Source organism: Neopsephotus bourkii, unplaced genomic scaffold, assembly GCF_033783945.1.
Source record: "Neopsephotus bourkii isolate Nb327-2 ecotype Australia unplaced genomic scaffold, CSIRO-AGI_Nbou_v1 NB_549, whole genome shotgun sequence".
NCBI classification, from domain to species: domain Eukaryota; kingdom Metazoa; phylum Chordata; class Aves; order Psittaciformes; family Psittacidae; genus Neopsephotus; species Neopsephotus bourkii.
In genome coordinates, this window is record NW_026901050.1 from 1,880,974 (window position 1) to 1,905,042 (window position 24,069).

The following is a 24,069-nucleotide window of genomic DNA, read 5'->3' on the forward strand; positions in this document are numbered from 1 at the left end:
GTGATTATCCTACTCCAAGTAGCAGCTTGAGCAGAGGTCTCTTCTAATCAACATTTCTGAGACTAATTTTTTCACACCATCTTTCTAAATACGTTCTTCAAATTATGAATGTTTTAATGTTTTGTAAAGGTAAGCAGCAAAATCACAAAACCCCTCAGAAAAAAAGGACTTTTTTTTTTTTCATTATTCTAAAGTCAAATTCTTTAGCAGTAATAGATGAAACAACTGATTTATAGCCATCATTGTGCAGATGCTCTCAATGCTTGTACAGACATTATCCACTGTGCTTTTCTCTAAGTGCCAACTTTAGTGTTCCACTGTGCTGAGAAAACAAGTACCCTGGATACCATTTTTATTTTGTGTACAAATTGTAGTGCTGATTTCATCTGTCTTATGCATGAACAGAGACTTAGAAATTCTTTGAACAAGCCAAATGTAAGTCAAGAGAAAAACAGTATGGTCTATGCTTCCTTGAGAAACTGACCTTTCAGCTGATCTGACACACAGTACCAGAAACACGTGAACAGTGATTCAAACTCATTTTGCCAATGCTAACTCGAAGGTTAACCAGCTGACCACAAAATAAAAATAAATCATTTAAATTACTAACCAAAATAAAAAATCTATGTCAACTTATCAAACAACCTATAAAGCATATAATCTTAACATTTTCTAATACTGGGAGCTGCATTATGAGGAAGAAAAAACAAATCAAGCAGCAAATCAAAGGAATCCCATGCATCAGACATAGGAGACCAAGACGTACAAAGTTAATGATGAAGTCTTGCAGAAAACCAACTTAATGATACTTTCTGAAACTTTAGTCCCAGGGTCCTCAGAAAACTTTTCTACACCTTCAACATTCCAGATGATGTAGAGCTTTACAAATAAGCAGTAACATCTTGAATTGGAGCATGAAAAGGAAGCATATTATTTGTGATGCCACACTGATTTACATTTCACAATATGAAGCAGGTATAGTATTTATGCCTCAAGTCAAAGCAAGAATGCTCCATCCCTGGCAGTGTTCAAGGCCAGGTTGGACAAGGCTTTGGGTGATATGGTTTAGAGCAAGGTGTCCCTGCCCATGGCAGGGGGGTTGGAATTTAAGGTCCTTTCCAACCCTAACTATTCTATGATTCTATGATTCTATATACACATCTCCAACTATTTTCCTTATTGTGGCAAGACTGAATCTGCAAAACACTTGACTTCTTACATTTATGTTTCTCATATTCATCTTCTTAGCCACATCCAGAACTTTGCTTACATTGTTACACTTCCTATTTTCTTTAGACATGAAAACTAATTCCTTTATGATTAATTATTTGCCATTTCTTTGCTATTTTTTCCACCAATCTATACAGCTCTGGTGCTTTCCATTTGTCCAAAGCTCGCTCTTCCCTTTTTATTACCTTTCCTTTCATCTATCTTCTCACCTTTACAAAGACAGCTATGGAAGTAAATTTTTTATATCCTTCGCTCTCTCCTGAGCTGATAATGAGATCAGCCATTGCCGCTACCATATCCCGTTTTTCATCAAATTTTACTGTTACAGAAAAGCAGCTTTGACTAGCTGATGGTTAGCACATTCAAGAACAGATTACAGAAAGTTTTACAGTTTTGACATTGCAATCCTACTCTTTTACAGCTGATCGTTTACAAGCTGCAATAAGGGTTGCGGACATGGTAAGGGCACTGGAATATAGCACCATACACAAGCCAAAGTCTGAAGAAATGCAGTTTTAGAAGAAACCACTCTTTCTCAACCTTGTTTTTATCAGTTTAAACAAATTTTCTCCAAAATACATGACATGTAGTTTAACACAGATGCATGGAAAACAGGGACACAAACTCACAAAACCAGGACTGTAACATCATTCTTTCATAATACCATTTAGTTTTCAGTCTTACTGCTCAGGAAATGAAAGAAAAAATGTATTTTGTCTGTTTTATGCATGAAGGAAGAGTAAACTCTGCTGTGAAAAGCTTACAACAATATATATCCAAACACTTCATTCAGGAACACCTGGAATAGCAAAACTCCATTCATCTTAAAGCTGAATCCTGAATATGAATTAATTTGGCAGCACTACCAAGTGTTAAGTACAGTGGAAAAGAAACTATCTTCAAAGAGAAGAGTTTTTACAGGTATTTAAGGTGTTTAAGCAATAATGCTAAAATTTAAAACATAACACAAGAAGTGACAGAACTCTGTCAGAGAAAAAGACCAGTCTGATGCTGGTGAATGATAGGTCAGCTAAAGTTTAATGAAAAAAGTATGTCATGATATAAACATGTAATGGTGCTCCTTGAAATACTCCCTGAGACTACACAGATTTGCAGATCAGGGATTTCTTGCATTTCTTTTGTTAATAGCTATTTTTCCTATATTAATTTGCCCAGTCACATTTCAGTATTCAAAATAAGAACATTAAGGAAACATCCCCTGAGCTCCTGGCAAATTGGCAGGATAAATTAGAAAATAACTCTGATGAGGAAAATAATGGGAAAATGATATTCATACATGGAAATCCTGAAGCTAGGGACTTGATAAGAGTTACCAGTATTTAAGTGCTTATTCAGGAAATATACAGAGACTATACCTTTCGGATATCAGTAGCATTTTGCATGTCAAACAAGATTCAGATGCATGGCATAAATTGCTTTCTCGTTTGATTTTATGCAAATTTTGCTGGAGTACATAGCAGCGGCTGCTGCTTCCATTTTGTGCGAACTTACTTAGCTTTCATTTTTGAATCTAATAATGAAGTACAAGATTTATATTACCACCAAATACAATATCTTTTAATCTTGAACCAGCTGAATGTTGGTTGACACTCCTGTAATTCTTTTATGATCTATGCCAGCCACAGAATAGTCTACAGCATATGCTGACATTCAAACTAGAAACCACTGTTTCTGAACAATGAACTGCATACAGTGGAATTGAAAACAAAATTTTAATTTATTTCATGTAGTAATTTAGCTTATCTATTATTTGATTGTATCACTCACGGGCCCTCATCAGGACCAAGACCTTGCTCTGCTGGGTGCCATACAAACATACAGAAGAAAACCCGCTTCTCTAAAGGACTTAGCAATGTAAGCCAAGAGACGACAGATGGCTTCAGACACACATATGGGGAGGACATGGAAACAATATGGCTGTATTAGTCAGTCTTACAGATATGGCTTCAGCATGTTAGCAGCCAATGGAAGAGTGGAATTTTTTGGAGAGTTTTCAGAAGGCATTTGCTTTGCAGATATTTAGGGGAAGTTTCTTCTACATGGAAGGGGCTGAAATGATTGGATGCAAGTTCGCCATGCACAGCAGTGTCAGGGATAAAATATGTATCATCACTTTTACATTGAGAATTTTGCTACTTGTGAAACATCTGCATATATTTGAATAATTTCAGATATTAATATATTACCCTGGTTGGACACAAAGAAGTTCAGATACTGCCTTCAGGTATTACCTCCTGAAGAAGTAGAGGTGCTGAATCATTACCTGCCAATATTTCTGTGCTAGCTGGAGTATCCCCATGATTAATATATTTCCAAATACACCTTACTGATGTTTTCTGTTCACATTTTCACAAGTGCCAGGTTGTTTGGATTTTTATTATTATTTTGAGTATACTTTCATCAACATGAAATATTTTAAGTACAGTATCTTTCAGATAAATCCTACAGACATATGTTTGGTTCCTTTGGACTTGCACGCACAGTGAACTGGAGTCATGCTTTTATTTTACACCATGTTAACCCCTGATTATTATTTTGTTTTACACCATTATAACTCAGACTGCTTCTACAATCCCTGGATACTATGAGGTGGCTCACGTAGTGATGTCTTTCTTTCTTTTTTTCTTTTATTTATTCTCTCTCTTAATTTCACTGTGTGGTGCTAGTAGGCACAGTTACTCAGATTAGCAAATAGGACTTTAAACTTGCTGATACTTATTTTAATGTTTTCCCAGTATCTGGAACCTTTAAGCACAGACAGGTACGCTGTCAGATTAATAAATGAAACAGTGGTATAGTTATCCACCTTAAAGAAGGATAGCGGCAATACAAAACCTACAGAAGCATACTTTTCTTTTTCCCCCTTTTCTCCTCTCTCTTATCATTACTTTGGCCTATTGCTTTCTCACACAAATTTTGCTCTCTGGTAGTACTGTATGTCCCAAAATACATCAGGAGACATCAGAGTCAGCACAAATGAATTAGGTAAAAAGCAATCCTCGAAGTCTACATTCAAAAAGCAGTCCTCCCAAAGTTAAAGCATTTCAGGGCATAACGCATCCTCTTCTGCTCAAAGCAGTGAATTCAGAGGAATAATAACCTATTTTAAAACCTGAAACAGAACTGCAACTGCATAATCTTTAGTGGACATATGTCTGTGACAGCCCTCTGAAAATGGTGGGGGAATGTTACTGAGAAAAAGAAGAAAATGGAAAGTCAATGAAATATCCATTGTGACTGCTAGGAACCAACCCAAACCAGGTTATGTACCAACACTGCAAACAAATTTTTTTTTGTTTTGTTTTGTTTTGGAGGACTCTGATTGAAAACAAGTATCAAAACCGAGAAAAGAATTTTATAATATGGATAAAAATGTTCAACAAGGATGAGACCAAGACAAACCTGCCAATAAATTAAAACGCTAGAAGGCATTCACCTGCAGAGGCACATATTTTTGGGCATTAGCATGTTCCAGATTTCCTCTGTGTGCTTTTAGTAACAACAGAAAGGGATGGCATCATACAAAGCTATGCACATGTAAACAGAATCAACATATTATTGTTAAAGGATTAAATGAATAAATAAAAAAGGCACCCTTTCGGTACTTGAAAAACCCAACTCACAAACCCCAACAAAAATGAAAGGGCTGCAACTCTAATTCACAATAGTCAATGACCCAGAAACCTGCCCTTCCAGCATTCAAATTTCTAATCCTTTAGTGAGCATTGTTCAAGGAGACACACATTTTTAAAATGCAAGAAAAATTATGGTTTTCTTACTCTTTAAATTTGAAGATGAGTGAAATATATATACCTGTCTTCTAATGCATTATGTATTGGTAGTTTTTCTGATATGTAAGAAATAGGTTTGTGGTCAGCTATTTCTCCTCTTGTTCCAAACCAGAATAACTCTTTGTTCCTCTTCTTTGTCCTCTAGTTTTATGAGGACAGAGGACAGCAAGGTAAAAAATATTTATAATTTATAATCTCTACTAAGAAAATTAGTGACTTTGAGGCAAAATACCTGTTTCATTGTGTTGATGCATAATTAGGATTTATTTGATTTAATGTCTTTTTTATGTAAAAATATTTACATCAAGTGATATTTGGAAGAAAATGAAAGATGGAGCCTCAGAGAATCATCTGTAATCCCCTGAAAGACCCATTTCATTTCAATTAAAATCCTGAAAATAGCTGAAACTTTGGCTCACAGCTTCTAAACACCAGGTCCTGCTGTTGAATTTCCATCTTGAACAGTTCAAACTCAATTTGCTAGTGTCTCACTGTTGGAGTCAGCTTAGTTTGCCACGTCCCACCTTGCCTGGAGACATTAGTGGCAAAGCACCATAGGCTTGGGCATTTTCCAAAGCAGCTCTCTGTGTTGAACCTATTACTGGAACAGCTTCCAAGTGCATCAGCTTTGCTGTTGCAGAGCAACTGTGTTACTGGATTATGAGTAGAACTTGTTTTCCTCTAACCTGCATGTATTTTCCTCTTAAAAATACTCCACTTCTATCCTCAGATAACCTTACCTAAGCAGGAAGATGGAGAAGGATGAACATGAATAACGGAGAAAGCTCTTGCCTGGAGACAAAGAAAATAGGAAGGGAAAGAGATCTGTTTTGCAAGCAGACAACAAGACACATGAGTCTGCTGCCTGCACAAGTCCACCTGCTGGCATTGCACTATGGGACTGCTGAGAGAGATGGAAAACAAAAAGTATAAAAAGCTGGAAGATCTATGGAAAACAAAAAATTGTGTATAACTGACTGGATGGGTAGGCTCTGAACAACTGAAAAAATGCATTTCACTTGGTAAGGGAATAGATAAGTACAGAAAGCTGTAGGGTAACAGAAATTATCCCTTTGAACAGAAATGCTGATAAAAGGTTTCTTTCGGTGCTGCTGTAGACTTCATTAGCTTAATCATACTGGAATATTTCCTCATAAATAATAAAACTGAGACATTAATTTCGATGGTATGACTGTAAGTATTTTGGAAATAGCTATAAATAAACATATAGGCGAATGTTTCGGTATCACATCTAAAGGGCTTTCTGCCCATCTGGTACACACATTGCTGGCCTTTAAGACTGCATAAGCCCACTGTGGCAAATGTAAGAGAATTATGAAAAGGGGAAAACCCCCACTGTTTTATGATTTTTGAGCTCTCTGAAACAATGCATATTAATATAAGTATTATTGAGTGCATGTGGATATGGAATGATTAATATAGAGATATTCCACAACAAAGTTCATGCTCCATGCTTCCCTATTGGATTACTAAGATATTTAATTAAATGTTATTGTAATGGTTGATTAGGTGTCATGTACTTAAGTAATTATGTTTCTTAATTTTGCTGCTTGAATTAACATTTTAGTATACACCCAGTTCAGCATACACCCAGTTCTTTATGAAGAACTCTCAAAGTACACTGTTTGTTAAACTTACACTCATTTATATTTTTTTAAGCATCAGTTTCAAAACAGTTTCACTAAACTCTTCTCTGTCCAGGGTGGACGTATTTGCCCTTTGATATGATTCCTAACATGACTGGGGATGCAAACCAGATCAGGAGCTTTTATTTAGGGGTTTTAGAATCTTTTATTACATTGTTCAGAGTTTAAGGAGGGTAAAACTTAAGTATAGTGATTATGAAGGGACTGTAAATATACACCATTTATACTACGTTGTTAAAAAAACAGAAGTACAAGTTTTGTTGTTTATACAGGGAAGGATTTGATTTAACCAAACAGACAAAAATATGAATCAAGCTATTAAACACATACCTACAATTTATTTCAGTGGGAAAAAAATCTCCCAAACACAGAAACCCTTTCCGCTCAGAAACCCCCAATAAAAACAAGAGCCTGATTTAGAGAGATGTTTCTCATCCATGTCCATGGTTTTGTGGAGAGTTGAGTGCAGGTCTCAGCTTTTCACAGAAATGGACAGTAATTTTGTGGTGATATCTTAAAAGAGCAGGATGAAGGGATGAGATTACCACCGAACAGGAAAAAGGGCAGCTCAAACCACCAACACAGATCCTCAGCTGTATTTTGCTTTGCCACTGGAATGCTGAAACATTAGCTTCACGATCAAGGTACAGGAAGAGGTTGCACACAGCAAGTCCTGTACCTGCTTCTGGAGTGAAGGATAGCACTTCTTGGCTCCCAAGTCACTTTGATCCATTTGTAAACCCTGCTGACAGTCTCATTCATTCATGATTTTGGTAGTTTTTAAGTTCTCCCTGACAGTTTTAAGGGGCTGCCCAATAATTTCAAAGGTTCTTACTTCTTTCAAACGGTATCATTCAAATTTGCTTCTCTGCAGAAGTTACTTGCAAGTGTAACTCAGCTCATGTAGCTGAAAATCCCTAGTACCAGAGAAAGACGACAGTTTATGCTGACATTTTAAAAATCTTCCAAATGGCCTCACAGATCTGTTCTGTATACATGTTTATTGCTCATAATATGACAGAAAAAGCACTGCAGAGCCACTTGAGGTTTTATTCATCTTTTTTTCTAAGCAATTAACTTCCTGTTTTTATCACAGTACAGTTTCTTTCCCCTGAAATGAATCGATCCAGAAAAGATAAGGAGCATTAGGATTCAAAGATGCCACTCATGCATACAGCTGTCGTTTCACTATATTATGTGAAACTTGCAAGCATTTCTAATAAAAAAATCTAAAAGAAAGCTTATTTTTCCTTGTACTGTTTTCACCTCTTTCATTTGACTTACAACATGCTGTGGGAGCTGAAGAAGGCAGTGGAGAGCACAATCACACTTCCAAAATATCTGAGAGGTTTTTCTACAAACTCTGTTCACATGACCTGGCAGCATTTCAGATTTAATACTCTTTTCATTCATCCCTAATATTAGACAAGCACTGAATTACTGACTAAACTGCATTTTTCAGGTGTCTGAACTGGCCCATCACACCAGAATAAGGAAGACAGAAATCCCCCAGTATTAACTGCAGTTAAATATTAAGGCATTGAAGCTCATTAAGCTCAATGGCACTGAGAACAATCATCACGTCTTTAACTTTAGGACTAACAAACCCAACACACTGATCAAGGAATTGACTGTTGTAGACTGACGTGAACTGACTCTGGGCACATTTTATAATGCTTAACCAAAAAAAAAGGGCATTTCATCATAGCATTTGTATTTCAAAGTAAAATTTCGGCATCCTTAAGTATGAACTGAAACGCATTTTGCTTAAAATTTATTAAAGAGATTTAAAAAAAAACAGGGAAAGATATATGGAATGAAAAAGTACCCAAGATGTGTACTATGCACAAAAAGCATGCTCTTCTTCAAAGGAATTTTTGCATGCATGAATTGCTGCATGTGCTTGTTCAGTATTTATTTTACTATCTGTTTGATTTTTGTATACCACTTCTAATCCATCAAAACTGTCGTGCTTGTATGTTTAAAACCAGGTTCCTAAACCAGTAGAGCAGATGACTATTTAATTGAAAATAATGACACACATTAATTTTCTAACCTGCAGGGGTACTAAAAACTAACTTCAAATCAGACTAGCTATGTAAATCACAGACAGTAACAGTTGTTTCTATCTGCTTGTGGGACAATAGCATATGTTGTCAAACTTGATTTAATTAAAAAGTCTGTGCAGTCAAAACCAGCATGATGCATGACACTTTTGTTCAGGATTTTTTGCTAAGAAATGAGGATTCCAATAGGCCGTGTTTGTAAATCATTTTGGTAAAGAAAATAAACTGCTCCAGATTTTCCTTAGAAATGTTTCCTTCTTGGGAATTTTTTAACTAACATATTTTCCAAATGGCTAATTTGATTTTTCTTAACTTGAAACCTTTTATGAAGAAATTTGCTAATTAAAATATACAGTTTCTCCAAATCATAGCTTTGTTTTTAGTCAAAATCATCTTTCTTCTGTTTTGTTTTTTTTTTTTTAATAAAAGGTTTAAAAATGTTTATATTGTTTAAAATTGATATATTGTTGCCTGAAAGTTCCCTCTCTGGCATACCTCTATGGCTGAAAGCAATTTACAGAATATTTGGCCAGAAACTGAGACCAGCCAACCTTATTTGTCAGAATCAACGTCTAAGCAGCTTTCCTATTTGCCAAAAAGAGTGGTAGACTGTCCTTAATGGTTGCTGGAGATGTAAATGAAACATCACGAGAAACAAACGGACCACAAATGCACCCCGTTTCCCAACTCTGCCAAAAAGGAAATGGCAGTAGGCAGGCAGCAAGAGGAAATTTTCTAGGATTTTATTCCAGCAAGACTGACCCAGACAGAAGATAATGGGCACTGGGGGGCATTACAGATTAAAAGTTCCTGTTCATGCTTATGGGAAGATGGCGCCAGCAAATAATGAAAACTAAGTTATACCTGTCAGAAAGACGCAAATTGTATGAAAGGTTAGGGAACCATCTCAACGCTGAGCTCAAAACAGTCTTTTGGTGGGCCTCATGTTAACATACAGCCGAGTGCCACTCAGTAGTAATGTGAAAAACATCAGGCTACTGAGGGTTGCCAAAACATGATCTGATGTTGTGCATTCAGCCCTGAGGCTGTAGATCCACTTCCTTAACTAAATAAATCAGGGGACATCTGTTTCTGACAACAGCACTAAAAACGTAATTCCACTGATCTTTGCATTTGAGAGGAAAAAATATCTAGAAGACTAAATATAATGCAAGAGTCACTGCCTTAGGAAGTCTGTAATACGATGCATGGACGCATCCTTTTCTGAAGGCAATGAATCTAGTTAAGCATCAATTTGGATCACAACTGTCCCAGAGAAAGTCCCAACTTGTTGGACCAGCTTTAGGAAGGAAAGAATTTAGACAAGCCACATTCCAGTTTATCCCATGCCAGGATCCCAGGATTACTGAGGTTGGAAGGGACCTCTGAAGCTGACCTTGTCCAACTGCAATTCAAGCAAGGTCACTGTGTCCAGACAGCTTCTGAGTATTTCCAAGGATGGAGGCTCCATAACCACCTTGGACAACATGGGCACAGTAAAAATATGTTTCCTGATGTTCAGACTGAGCCTCCACTGTTTCAGTTTTTACTCACTGCCTCTTGTCCTGTCACTGAGCTCCTCTGAAAAGAGCCTGGCTTTTTGCACCCCCCTTCAGGTGTTTATACACATTGATAAGATACCCCAAAGCCAAGAAAGAACTTCTCAAGGCTGAACAGTCCCAGGTCTCAAAACCTTATGTCATAGGAGAGGTGCCACAGTCACCTCATCACGTTTGTAACTGGACTTTCTCCACTGTGCCCATGTTTGTCATGAACTGGGGAGCTCAGAACTGGAGCCAGTACTCCAGGTGTGACCTGTGATGATTACATTCCTGTTCATCCCTTGACAATGTTACAGTAATGTCCTCCGGTCTGTGAAAACCACTTTTTTTTTAACTCCGTGTTGAAGGATGTATTTTTTTGTGTGTATTCCATTTCCATTGATTAGAAATGTAAAGATGAAGGGAAAATGGATTCTCTTTCATCCACTACACCAAGAATTCCTGGTTTTAAAACCAGCTTTTTGTAAAGTGATTGATGCACAGCTATGTTCCAACAAAGGTAATTTCCCCAATACTTAACAACATAATCTGTATAGTATAGAGCAAAAAGGTAAAACAGTTCAGTTTTATAAAAAAAAACCCCAAAGATCTAAATTTGCACCTTCTTTTGCCTCCAGAAATTATCTGTAAATTAAGCAACTGGAGAATACTGATGTAAATATTATGGGACCCCAGAATAAATTATCTGGGGTTTTCTTCTCTATGTGGAAAATGAGGTATCATGAAAATTACAGTAAAACAAAAAGCAAACATCATCCTGAGCAATAGACAACACATTTAAACCCTTTCCTCTTGGAGTTGCTACAAAATCCTTTTTCCTATATTAAAGGTAATTCAAAAACTGAACATAAGGAAATAGATTTTGGTAGCCTAAAACCTTTTCTAGCTGTTTAATTATAAAATGCTACAATGTAAATTATGCATCATAGTTCAAAGAATTATTTTGAAAATTTATGCTTTCCTTGGTTTATCATTATTATCAATCTACTGAAAAATCTACAGATCTTTTCTAATGAATACGTATTTGTCTAAACTCCTTGAAAAAAAGCATTAATCAAATATCACTTTAATTTTATTTTTTTTTTAAACCTGAAAAACATGCTAATCATTAACAGATCCTAATTGAGTATGACTATTATAATTGCAAATTCTTCTATGACTCCTACTAAAGAACTATGTCTCTCTCCTTTAAGAACTAAGGAGGAGTTATTCTTAAACTCTACTAGTGCAAAATGCCCAAGTTCTGGCCTGGACAAAGGTCACAAATGAAAGCTGGATTTAGATCTTGTTAAAACACATAAAAATAAAAGTTCAATAGTCATATATTTATTTTTCTTCAACTCATGAGGACATGAAGATAGATATTAGAGTTGTTGTTTTAGCTTTAAATGCAATTCAATTTGTCTTAAATGGACACAAACCAAAATTATAGCTTCTTGTTGACTAACCACAAAACACAGCTTTTCTTTAGACAACATTATAGCATGTGGAACAAGAATTAAACCTTCTCTTTCAGTGAGCAAAACCTGAACAAAGTTGTGCAACTTTGTGCATTTCATTAAACAGTTTTAGTATCAAATTGAAAATATGGTGTGACTATTAATAAAGATTCTGCTGTTTAAAGACAAAAACACTGAGATGTTCAGATTGAATTTCTGCATAGTACTTACCTCTGAACACCTAAAGAATGCTGTAATACAGAAATATTGTTACTACAATTCCTACTTATTGAAATCAATAGGAAGTTATACGAGCAACCACTTGTGGAAATGGAATGGAGAACACCACTATGCATTCACCTTACAAAAACCATAGTTTTCCATCTACTATATAACTGGTTTCTAATCATCAGGAAGAGAGTGGGTAACATAAAATAAACAAGAATCCTCCAGCTCTATGGTATATAAAGTTTATCAAAGTAATGGTCCTAAAATATCTCTGATGGGATGAGAATTTCTTTGGAACACACCCACAATAAGAGCCGATTTTCTTGGATAAGAACAATCTGTTTAAATAATAGTTCCTTGCGGCCAAACGGAAGGTCAGAGCAGTGCAAGAATAGAACTGTGACTGTAGACTACAGATGCTACAGACACTGGGAAACCTCTCATATATTAGGGAATTTCAAGGACAACAGATGGACATATTTGGATCTGCGGAGCATTCATGCTTCCCACTGAACTGTTTATTAACTTCACGAGTACACCAAAAGTCTAACAAAGCAATAAACTTACAGGACTTTCCTTTCTCACAGGAAACAGGCTCTTTCATAGTTTCATTTCCGGTAGAATTATAGGATGGAAGCCTTAATGGAGATGTTACTCAAAAGAAACAGTTGAAATAGATTATTTCTGCTTTTGCCATTAATGTGTGCTTAGGGAAACATTTACAAGTGCAAGTGCTTAATGAATGGGAGAAATAATTGCCTCTAACAAGTAATGCAGTGTGACATTAAAACAACTTAATAGTTAAAGAACTCACCGATTCTTTTCTGCTCATAGTTTTGCTTTGGGAACGGGAGCGGGAGATTGTATTGAAAAAGGAATCCTTTTTTGATGCAGACAAAGGTGGAGATCCTGTAAATTCACGTCCTCCAGACAAGCTCTCTATGCTTGGAGATGAACTGATGTTTTTTGAACTTTGGCCTGTAACGCAAGTACGAAGAAACAAAAGAATTAATCAATGGGCTGTTCCTTTTCCCTGTAAATATTTCCTTAACTGACATTCACTAAGATTCACAGATAGCTCAACACAGAACGAAATGTTGAGTGTGTCAGCATGCACTGTATATATAGATACACAGACAATTACAGATATATAGATACATACACAAACACACAGTACCCAGAGTGTGTATATATATATATGCTAAATGATATATATATATATAAAATCTATATAAATACCATCTTAATATATATACCCTATTATATGCACAGGCTGAAAACCACCTCTTGCCTGTGTGGCATGATGAGTACCAACTCATAATAAGAAAAATAATCTGATGTCATAAACACTGCAAAGGAAACCCTTTTTCCCTCAACAAATAAACTATAAAACTTGGCAACGACAGTTAAGAACAATAATGTCAGATTCCAAGAATGGGTTGGACACTGAAGATCTAGATGACAATACCTAGGCTTACAAAATGAAAAAGTTCTCATGCTTCAAAGTTTAAGGCCATCTGTAACTAACAGACATTTTGATGAAATCTACTCAATAGTTGTTTTTTGTCATTTCATGAAGCTTTCCAAAAGAATCTAGTGCTGTCCACTGTCATAGTGAAGACATCAGAGTAGATGCCTGGGCTGTTACACCATAACACTGCATGCAGGAGTCAACCTTTTGTAGGGACCATTTCTTCCAATTGAGGCCCACGGCATGTTTTGAAATATTTAATTTAAAATTTTATTTTGATTAGCTCCAGAAGAAAATAAACCAAACAATTAATATGCCTGTTTTTATTAACTTTCATTAAGGAAGTGTTGAATTAGGACAGGTGCTAGTTTAAAGAAACGTTTCTATTATGCGTATGAGTAAGTCAATATGGAGTCAGCCAATGCAGTTCTAGAATTTTCCACTCTGAAAAAAATTAAACTAAAGCTCTAGAATTCTTCCCTTCTTTTGTTTTGTCCACTATTCTGATGAGTTTGCTTTTGTTCTTTTTCCTTTCCTTTGTTTTTAGTGCTGCCATCTAAAGAATTAAGAATGATCCTCTGAAATCAAATCACTCAGATGTCTCAGGTGCAGCTTCATCTCCTTTGCAAAGTTATCATCAAATTCACAGAAACCAGTGGTTTCCCACCATCTGTGCCAGCTTTACTCCCAGATAAGCAACATATTACCGCAAAGACCTTGCAATGTATTTAGTCTTTTGTCATTGTGGATGCACTACCAGTTCTGAAAACACAAAACTAACTCCTTTTCCAGAATGGGTTACTGTTCCCTTCATTATGCACTGTGGTCTTCCCCTGTGAGACAGGTTTATAGAGAATAAAAGAAAACTAAAAGACAAAGAAATGAGAAAATAGGGGCAGAAAATGCTGCAGAAAACACAGACAGAAATTTAGATTTAGATAAAAGAGGAGACCAGCTCTGCTGAGATCAAACATGTTAAACCGAAGGAAACAACTAGAAAAAGTTGTTACCCACACAAAAACATCTCAATTAAGTCACTTAAGATCTAGAACCGTAACTATCCTCAAAGTGGCATGGAAGTCAGTGGTGCTGTGGTTGGCCACCTGCCTGGAGGTGACAAAGCCCAAGGCAAGTTCTCAATGGTGTCTGACCCATGCAGCACATATTGCACAGCTGCAGCCACATGAAACCAGCAACTCACATTTTCTTAAGAGAATAAATGCAGATCTACTTAAAATGTCCTCTTCGCAAGAAGACAGTTAAATGCCAGGAGACTGAACTAGCAAAGTGACAAACGTGACAAAACAGACCAAAAATGACAAAACGCAGTAAGGGACCTAGGTTTAATGTTCTTGACATTTTCTGCAAGAAAATCAGCATATAAACTGCTTCCCACCTTCTCCTTCATTCTCTTCTACCTTATTTTGCTCATCTCTCCCTTATTATGCCCTGCTTCTCATACTCCTGTGGACCTTCCTCTGCCTCTCTTCTTCAGATTCTCCCACATTGCCTCTTCTGCTTCAAGTTCCTTTTTCCAGCTTCTTCCATTATATATTGTTTCCTTCTCACCAACTTAATTAACTGCTTTTTAATGTTTCTTAGCCCTCCTCTACTTACTTACCACCTATCACTTAGTCTGAACAGCTTCCTTAAAGTGCAGGAGACAGAGGCTTAACTTCTGCCTTCACATTTTATAGAGAAACAAGGTATGCATTAATCATATGAATATGGATCTTCAGTTCTATAAGTGTAAGTGAAAAAGGAGAATACACTGTGTGGCAAACAGCAATAATATTTCTGTCAGAAGGAAGTTTTTTTAGAAGATTTCTAATTTTAGGATAAAATCATGTCACTTGGCAACACCATTATCCTTACAGTTGCCTTTATGTAAGAAGAAGACTTTTTAGGCATTTCATAGTGGCAATTTACAATGGAACTGTGGTTTTACAGTAGGTAAAACTTAAAAATAGCTTGGAACAGATGGAATTACATATTTTAGCAAATAAAGCCTTTTTAAAAGAAATTCACACAGCTAAGCCAGAGCAGCCAATATAAATGCTAAATATAAAAAAATTCTATTTGGTGGACTGAGTAAAGTACAATGAAAAAGTATTTTATTATGTATAAATCAGATTAAATGGGCTCTCTTCCATCCAAATAATAAGAAGATATCTTCCACATAGGATGAAGATTAAAAATCCCCAACCAAAAAAAGAAAAGAGTTAAACCATGAACAATGCATGTTTTTCACACGTCTCCACTTCATGGCCCATGCTTAACCCACTTCACCTGCAAAGAAGCAGATTATGTGTTAAAATTCCATCTAATTTGAGAGAGAGACACTTTAAACATATTTGAGGAACCCATGCACATGAAATAATACAGTTTGGTAAAATGACGGAAAACATGATTTGTAGGAAATTTTTCCTCTGTATATTCTGTCTTTCGGTTCTAAGGAAAAAAGTCCAAAATATAACAGGAAATTGAAAAGACAGAGAACTATCCTTATGGCCACCGCTTTACTTACTAAATAGCTACTCTTCAAAAGATGGATCAAAGTTTAGAGGAATGGAATATACAACTACCTGCATAACCAAACAGAAGAATAAATATGTATAGTTGAGATTTCGTGGACAGAACAATACAACTGTCTTAAAAGGAATACAAAGAGCTTTGGCTTATCTGGCTCTTATGGACCACAAGATATAACGAAAATGAAAAATAAAAGCAATACAAAATTGAAAGAAGCCAAGACAGAGATTCAATAAATCAGAAGTGATAAAAATACTATTTCTGTATGTTTTATACACAGGTAAGAGCAACATTTAGGATGCACCTTATCCTCCTGCATGAATAAGCATCCCTGAGAAAACTATCACCAGGAAACACTAAATTTTTATTCAACTTCAACCATGTGAACAGTGCTATGACACTATATGATTATTTGGGGATGTGATCAAGACTTAAGCAAGACAGAAAGAATACCACTTATGAATAATTACAGTGTGTTGCAAATCAGAAAGCAGAGTTCTTGGATTCAATTTTCAAGGGAGTCATCTTTTCTACGATTGTAAATAAGAAAGTGGAAAGACAAATCACACCAACCATACATGTTTTTCCTAATGTAACAAAAAAATCTATCTATAATTTTTCCAACAAAGACTTTTAGTGGAACATTTAACTGAAGTCACTGTGATGCTTTTGAATTCTTTCAGATTTATTATGTGTGCACCCATTTCCAAGGCAATAACAAGCCTTACCTAACTTTGGAAATAACACTGTAGCACCAATGCAGAGATTTAAGGATCTTGGGACGATTACACAAAATGCCATTTGTATCTTCTTTGTCATGTGTCATACTGATTCCATATCTTTCTTATTAAGCAGTGTGGTATGTTTTCCTCACTCAATAGCTAAACAAGAAATTAATTTGAGAGAGTTTCTAGTATCCTCAAAAGAAAAAGAAAGAAAAAAACCAACCCAGAACTCTTACCCTCCATGTAGAATAAAAATGTATAAAGCGATGCATAATAACTAACCAAACTCATCTCCTTCTTTAGCAGCTTAATCAGCAACTTGAGAACATCACTGAATCAAAACTCTCATTTTCCTCTGCTCATTCTATCAATCTTAGATAAATACATTATGCCTCCTTAAAAGAAGATTAGAGAAATCTAATCTCTGACCATCTAAGCACATACCAGAAGGTCCTAAAGCCAATATGAAACAGGCTGAAGAAATACCAAGCATGGAAATTAAATAAATGCTTACAAGGCACACAGAACAAATAGTTAAGGATTCCTGACGTAAGCAGTAGTCAGAACATGCTTCTGTGTAGGATGTCTCAAATATATATATATGCACACTAAGATGCATAAATTGTTCACAGTAATGATGCACAGGGTTTCATGCACTAAAAATACACACTTCTGAAGCAAAACCTTTCAGTGCTACCTTCATGTGCTGGCTCCCAACTGGCTCACTACTTGTCTGTTGCTAATGATACTGGGGCTGACCCCAGGCTTACAAATATTCTGCCCCAAAACCATTTGGAAAATACACAGGTGTGGTAGTGGGAAAAGGGACCAAACTGTTGGTATGGCTGGCAGGGCAGAGGGTGTAGACATGTAATATCTTGAAAAGAAGAAGAAAAGTTTAAATGTCATGTGATCTATAATAAGGACTTAGAATAAAGTAAAAAATGTTGACAAGAGAAAACTTACAATGAGAGAAACCCAAGCTTCAGGTGTTGCTACATTTGAGTTAAGTTATAGTGGAGACAACCATGGAATTTTGGAGGTCTCTAATAACATATATAAAAAATCAGAGGAAGACCACAAAAGGCACACAAAACTGATGGTTCATTCTGTTTGGCCCCTACAGAAGGAAAGAATAGCTTCATAGATACAAGGAGAACAAGGACAAAGATATCAAGAACAGAAGTACAGCACAATATATAATTCAAAACCAGTCTGAACTGCTCATCTATTACTCTGTAGTTGCTATAGTCAGGAAGTAGAGTATTAAAATTTGCAAAAAAAAATGAAATGAGTTTTATGAAACTTTTCAGATAAATTGGTTTTCCCTTTCTCCTGCACTGAGACTGGAACAAAGGCTTCCATCAAACCATCTCATCACACAAATCAGTACTCTTATTACTTCAGGCCAAGGCAGCTAAGCTCCTCTTTAGAGTCAAGTGTATCAAAGTAGCTGTTCAACTTAAAACATCCGCCTCAAACAGAATAGGGAAGTAATGCAACCTAAAGAGGCACTGATGGTAGAACGGTCCCACAGGACAAAGGTGAAACAGACGACAAAGTACAAGGCAAATGCACATTTTTAACGAAGATGGATGCTGGTGTACAGCGAATGTAAGTGAAGGGCCACACACAGCACACCAGGGAGCGATGAAGTGAAGCTGATTTTTTCTCTCTACACAACAGTGCCACTCGGTGGATGGCCAACGGCAGTGAATGGAGATGCCACGCTTGGGAAAACCCGCGGGGCGGCTTTGCGGCAGTACCTGGGAGGGCAGGGGGATGCTGCGCAGGGCCCGGCAGCCCAGCATCTGCCTCTGCCTCGCCTGCTGAACAAACAACAGCGTTAGAAGGTGTCCCCAGCTTGTGCAATTCACTGATGTAAAGAGCTGCAACTGCAGGGTTTGTCGCTGGAAGCCCCTACTTTGAACACAAACAGCATTGTGAGAGCTGGCAAAAAACTCTGGAAGTTTTAATAGCACATTGTATCCTGCATCCTGACATGTGCAGAAAAGCAGTGGTTTTAAGATATCAGTTTATAGCTAAATCTAAACTAAAACAATCAATCAAACCCATTTTGTTTCTGATACTTTGTACTGACAGTGTCATTTTGCTAGTCTGGGAGAATAATATTCTTACTGTCAATAAGATTTCATAATTGCCTAAAAAATGTGGTTTTTTTTTTTTTTGAAAAGGAAAAAAAAAGCATTTGTTAATCAGTTAGCCCTTTAAGTTTTATTCAGTTCTGCTATCAGTAAGGACAACTTCTTTTTCCTTCTGAAAAAGCACACTCATTTTCTAGTCAGGGTTCATAAATAATTCTAAATAAGGAGATTATTTCTTTAGGGCATATTGGGTAGCTGTGGAAATTCTGTTCATGTTACAACAAATACCACAGAAATATCAGCTCATAAAAACAAACAGTAGTCTGGAAACTCTTTAAACAGCTGATCACAGTTTTGGCAAAACTTCATCTTCAAACTGCTCCTCTAACGTGTCCTTGTGATAAACCAGCATTTACATCAAAAGCCTTTTGGATTTCAGCGCAAAAGGACCTAGAAGGAAAACTACCAGGGAAGAAGTGAAAAAATAAGTGCATTTTTGCTGGCAACACACTGCGGTTTGGGATTCAAAGAACATCCAATATTTGAATGCTCAAGAACCCAGTGGAACACAAAGGGCAACAATTCTGCCTTTTTTGTTTTCATATTTTTTTGTTACCAGTATTTTTCTCTTTCAAGACAATGAACTCAGGTGACAATCCAATGAAGTCGATTGGAATCCAGACTTTGTGCCAGTGAATTCCTTCACTGTGTAGATCAAGAGACTATTTGAATCCCTATTAGCAGGCTACCTTGCATAACTAATCAGTAATGATACCTGATCTTCTTCTGTGCTGAGGACAGACTGAATGGGATTAATATACTATCAGGAGGAACTGATAGGTAGTGGGTACTTCGTTCAACTCTGATTTGTAATGTTGAAGACTCATCTAGAATTACAGGCTTGCAATTATTTACTTTTTTATATTAGTCTCTTGTTTTTTCATTTACATTATGGAAATTATACATGTGTTTTTCTTGAAGGAGTTCAGTAAGTACCCAAACTTCAAAGCAAAAAATAATTACTATTGATTATGTAAACCAATCATCCCTCCTTTAGAGTACAGCACAAGCTACCTCTGGAGGTGGCAATAGGAAAGACACTTGTCACTGCTGCTGTCTGTGAGTGGTAACTTTCTAAACAGAGCTGTTAAAGCTGGGCGAGGATTATTTTGCCAGTCCTGCAAGATATTTTGTGACCAAGGACTTCTTTACACTTAATAAAAAATTAGATCAGGCAATTAATTTAATCCCTTCAAATTTATAATCTACATATTAATTTAAATTACCAGCACTACTTGAGCATTCTAAACCTAAAAGGAGTAATACAATATGAGGGAAATGGATGGCTTCTTTTATGACTTGGTGCCTATCAGGCTTACAGCACTTCTGTCTATTATACTGTTCAACTGAGCATCTGTGAGTGTTAGATCGACTGGAAGTGCAGATGTCTATCAATTTAAATCCTAAATCTGTGCCTCTGCCTATCTCAGCTAGATAACCAAGCTCCAGGAGGTTGAGCAGAGCTGAAAATACAGTGAAGAACAGGAATATAAGATAATTAGTGACAGCTAGTCAGTAACTTGGGAGCCCTATAGTTACAAACAATGGCAAATAGGTTTTAGATACTCAAAAGCTAGAGCAGAATCCAAACTTCGAAAAAAGCCAGTGTAGAAGGTAGAAAGGCATGTATAAAGTTAATCACAAAGAGGAGTGGATAAGAGATTCTGAGACATTAATATGTTCTAAATCCTGTATCTTAATGACTGGGATAGAAGTACCCGCAACTTCTCAGAGCTGTGGGGGGTGCTCTCATTCACTGGAGACTGTACAGCAATTTCCTGAGGTGCTGATACTGTCCTGCACAGAACTGAAAAGACTTATTTGCATTTTTAAGGCTTGATGGAGGTGGTGCTGAGTTGTTTACAAAGGTATCTGCATCAAGCTTCAAAACAGTCTGCGCCACACTGTCACTGCAAAGAAGGTTAATTTTGTTTCTGCTAAGCTATTCCTACATTTAAACTTACTTCAGAGACAATTCACTGGGCAGCCTTTTAAGAGACTTTCTTTCTATTTCCTCTGCCACAGGCAGTATACTGCTAACTGCAAAGGTCTGGAACAACAAACATAGCACTAATATGTAGAACAAACCTCACTCATCTCAACTGATTAAAGAAAGTGTATTTACATTTTGTTGCCTTTAAATTACCCTCAAGTGTACCAAACGTATAAACAGCACAGGGTGAGAAGAAGCTGCAGGTAATAAAGCACTGCAGTTCTTTTTATTTTGTCTTACCATGAAAGCGCTTTGTGCCCTACATCATAAATTTGCTCACTTTGTCGATAGCTTTACCAAATCTCCAAATTCCTGTTGGTACAGAAATACAACAATGACCAAATGTAACTACAATTTTTCATTCTGATTCTTCTATGGGAAGTGTGAGGTGCATTTCTGCATGATGCAACATGTTAATTGTAACATAGAAGTGCAAACAGGGTCATCCTTGACCAGCCAGACCAGGATTAACCTACAATCAATTCCATCTATAGAAGTTTCTTTAAACTGTACACTTGTTTTACATTAAACAGGGAAAGAAAATAACCACTTAAGGACCACTTTTTAAACCAAAAAGTAAAAAAAAGAATAACGTTATATGAGAACTATGGATTTATTTTTTTTAAGCAAAAAATAGCCTCTCAAAAATTGTGAAAATAATTTCATTCCACACCTTATTTTACTTCCATTGTTGTGAAGAGGATTTACATAAAAGATTCACTGAGCTTCAGTTTCACATTTGCACTGCAAAACCCTTGCTGGAGCAATTTCTCAGATTATTCTCTGATTCTGAGAGAAGCTGCCTACCTGGATTTTGCCAAGAAGTTGCAGTGGCCCTTACAGATGTGCCTTACAGATTTGCTTCAAGCAGATGGTTGTACCTTTCAGTTCTGGTCCCCAGTGTCTGCTGGGGATGTGATGCATCATGAAAGGACTACCTTTGGACCAAATGGGTGCCACAGGAAAGGGTAAGAATGCTGACCTCAGATACAAGTATTACATCTCTTCCCTTACACTTTCAAATCTGCTGAAAAATATGAAGCAATCCTATGTAATGGTTCAGGTCAACCAGCACCAGCCCTCAGAACCACCTCAGGATAAGTTGCTGGAAGTGGCAGGCACCATATCACTCTACATACCCCATGCAAAGAACATACTGCCACACGCTGTCTGAAGATGAAAAGCAGTAATACACGTTGAGTGTGGCAGAGTACAGAAAACAACTACTGAAGCTGAGCTTATGACGTTGTTAAATAAAGTGTCCTCAAGAAATATATATATATATATATAAAAAGGCTCAAGAAGAAGAAGTATTTACTAAACACAGAAAGTGCAGAGGACCATCAGAAATTAGTAAAAGGCAAATATATGTTATTGTTCAAATAATTTCTCAAATAAACTCCACACACTCTAAAGGGAATAAGATTTCATTTATTAAGAATTACTCTGTAATTGATCTAATTGTAAATGATCTAAATTGATAAATGTCCTTCCCTTGTATTTAGCTAACAATGTTATGCATCAGATTTGTGCCCAACAACCTCAGAAATCCTATATGAAATTAATCTTAGAGTTACAAACATGTTGCACTGAAAAATTAACTGGCTGATGTTTATTGTAACAATATAGTTCGTTGGTATGTCTGATGCAATTTCTGGTTATATATTTTTTTTTAATGTTCAAAACTTCCTATAGTATTTGTACATCCTTGAGCTAACATCGACATTGCAAACGTGCTGTTGTACTAAGCACAGATGTCCTGAATTTAACAAAATTATGTTTCTTTTTTGTGTTTCCTCCAAATACGTACCCATTGATATATGATCAATAAAAGGACTTTCTTCAGTCCTTAAGACAGATCACATTACCACATGTTTCACCTTTACCTTTACCCAGCTGAACTGGCATGCTTTCGGACTTCATCATCCTCTGCTGCTGTGCCTGGTGGTGATGGTGCTGGTGGTGGTGATGATGCTGAGGAGCTTCCACTGTGCTTCTGATAGGCATTGCAGAGGGGGGGAAGCTGCTCCCGCCGGCAGGAGCACCCACAGCCCCACCTGAAGTCATAGCTGGAGCAATGAGCTTTCGGCCGAAATTCAGTAGACTGTTGGAGACTTTGTTAATGTTCAGTGGGGCAGCCTTAGCACTGGCACTGGAAAAAGAAGAGATCGTCACGTCCTTGACAGTGGCTTGGACAGGCACAGTGGTGCAAGCACTGTTCTCCAAAAGAATTCCAAGACTTGAACATTACACTGCACCCTTCCAATACTACAGCTGCACCATGATACACACAGGAACCACAGGGACTGCAGTGGTGTGAGCTTTTCACAGCCAGTAGTGGACAAATTGTTTTGGCCCTTTCTTCCTGAAAATTCCAGACTAATCCCAAAGAAAGAAAGTGTGCACCAAGTTTCTTAATTTGCCTTTTAAAATGAAAAAAAAAAAAAAGCAGCAATGACAAAAAGCAGTCCAGGCTCTAAAGCACCGAAAACTTCATGAAACTGACTCCTTGCACTTCTCAGCCAAAGACTGCTTTAATATTCTGTTAGGTTAAATTCTCTTAGATGTTTAAAATAACTCAAACCCAAACACTTCTTTTGACTAACACCAGACCGTATCTTTAGGCTGGCAGAGATAAGATGTTTCTTGCTCTTACCTCTGCCCAGCCCAGCCACTTCAACCCAAGCACTTTATAAAAGGAATCTTTATTTCTAAAGCGATTTTTGCTGAAGAATGATTTCAGGATGTAACACATATACTGGATCATGATCCTTATAATTGTTAATTTTTAACTACAGTGGCTATTTAATTCACTTCAGTTATATGCAACATTAAGAATGAGGAAACAATCGAACCATTTAATGTCTAAAATCAAGAGGCAAAGAAGGTTCTAATTCCCAGTAGAAGTGACCACATAACCCAGGGATCAGTAAAGCCATTCCTGTTTGTTCATGTAATATTTTCCTGTTTTATATAATTAGTGCTTGAAATACCCTTAACAGAAACATATCACAACCACGGAGACCCTTCCACTCCTGAGGTTTTATTTTAGTCAGCTGTACTTCAGTGATATAAATAGTTGTCTTTAACAATTTTGAAGAAATACATGTAATTAGAAACAATACAATCATTGTACTGGGGAAAAAAATAGTTTGGGGAAGTTGAGATAAAAATAAACT

General features: G+C 36.7%; 1 protein-coding gene across 7 annotated transcripts in view; it reads right to left on the minus strand.

Annotated features, from left to right (window-relative positions):
• The window catches only part of TBC1D5 (TBC1 domain family member 5), a 403,210-nt gene that overhangs the window by 27,216 nt on the left and 351,925 nt on the right, over nucleotides 1-24,069 (minus strand). For 3 of the 7 annotated variants that reach the window (XM_061351052.1, XM_061351053.1, XM_061351055.1), the window contains 3 exons: nucleotides 22,777-23,042; nucleotides 18,499-18,561; nucleotides 12,819-12,982 (listed from right to left, as the gene is read on the minus strand). In XM_061351052.1, coding sequence (XP_061207036.1) covers nucleotides 12,819-12,982; nucleotides 18,499-18,561; nucleotides 22,777-23,042 — 493 coding nt within the window. The remainder of the gene's footprint in view (nucleotides 1-12,818; nucleotides 12,983-18,498; nucleotides 18,562-22,776; nucleotides 23,043-24,069) is intronic. The other 4 variants (XM_061351054.1, XM_061351058.1, XM_061351057.1 and 1 more) reach the window with 2 other exon arrangements.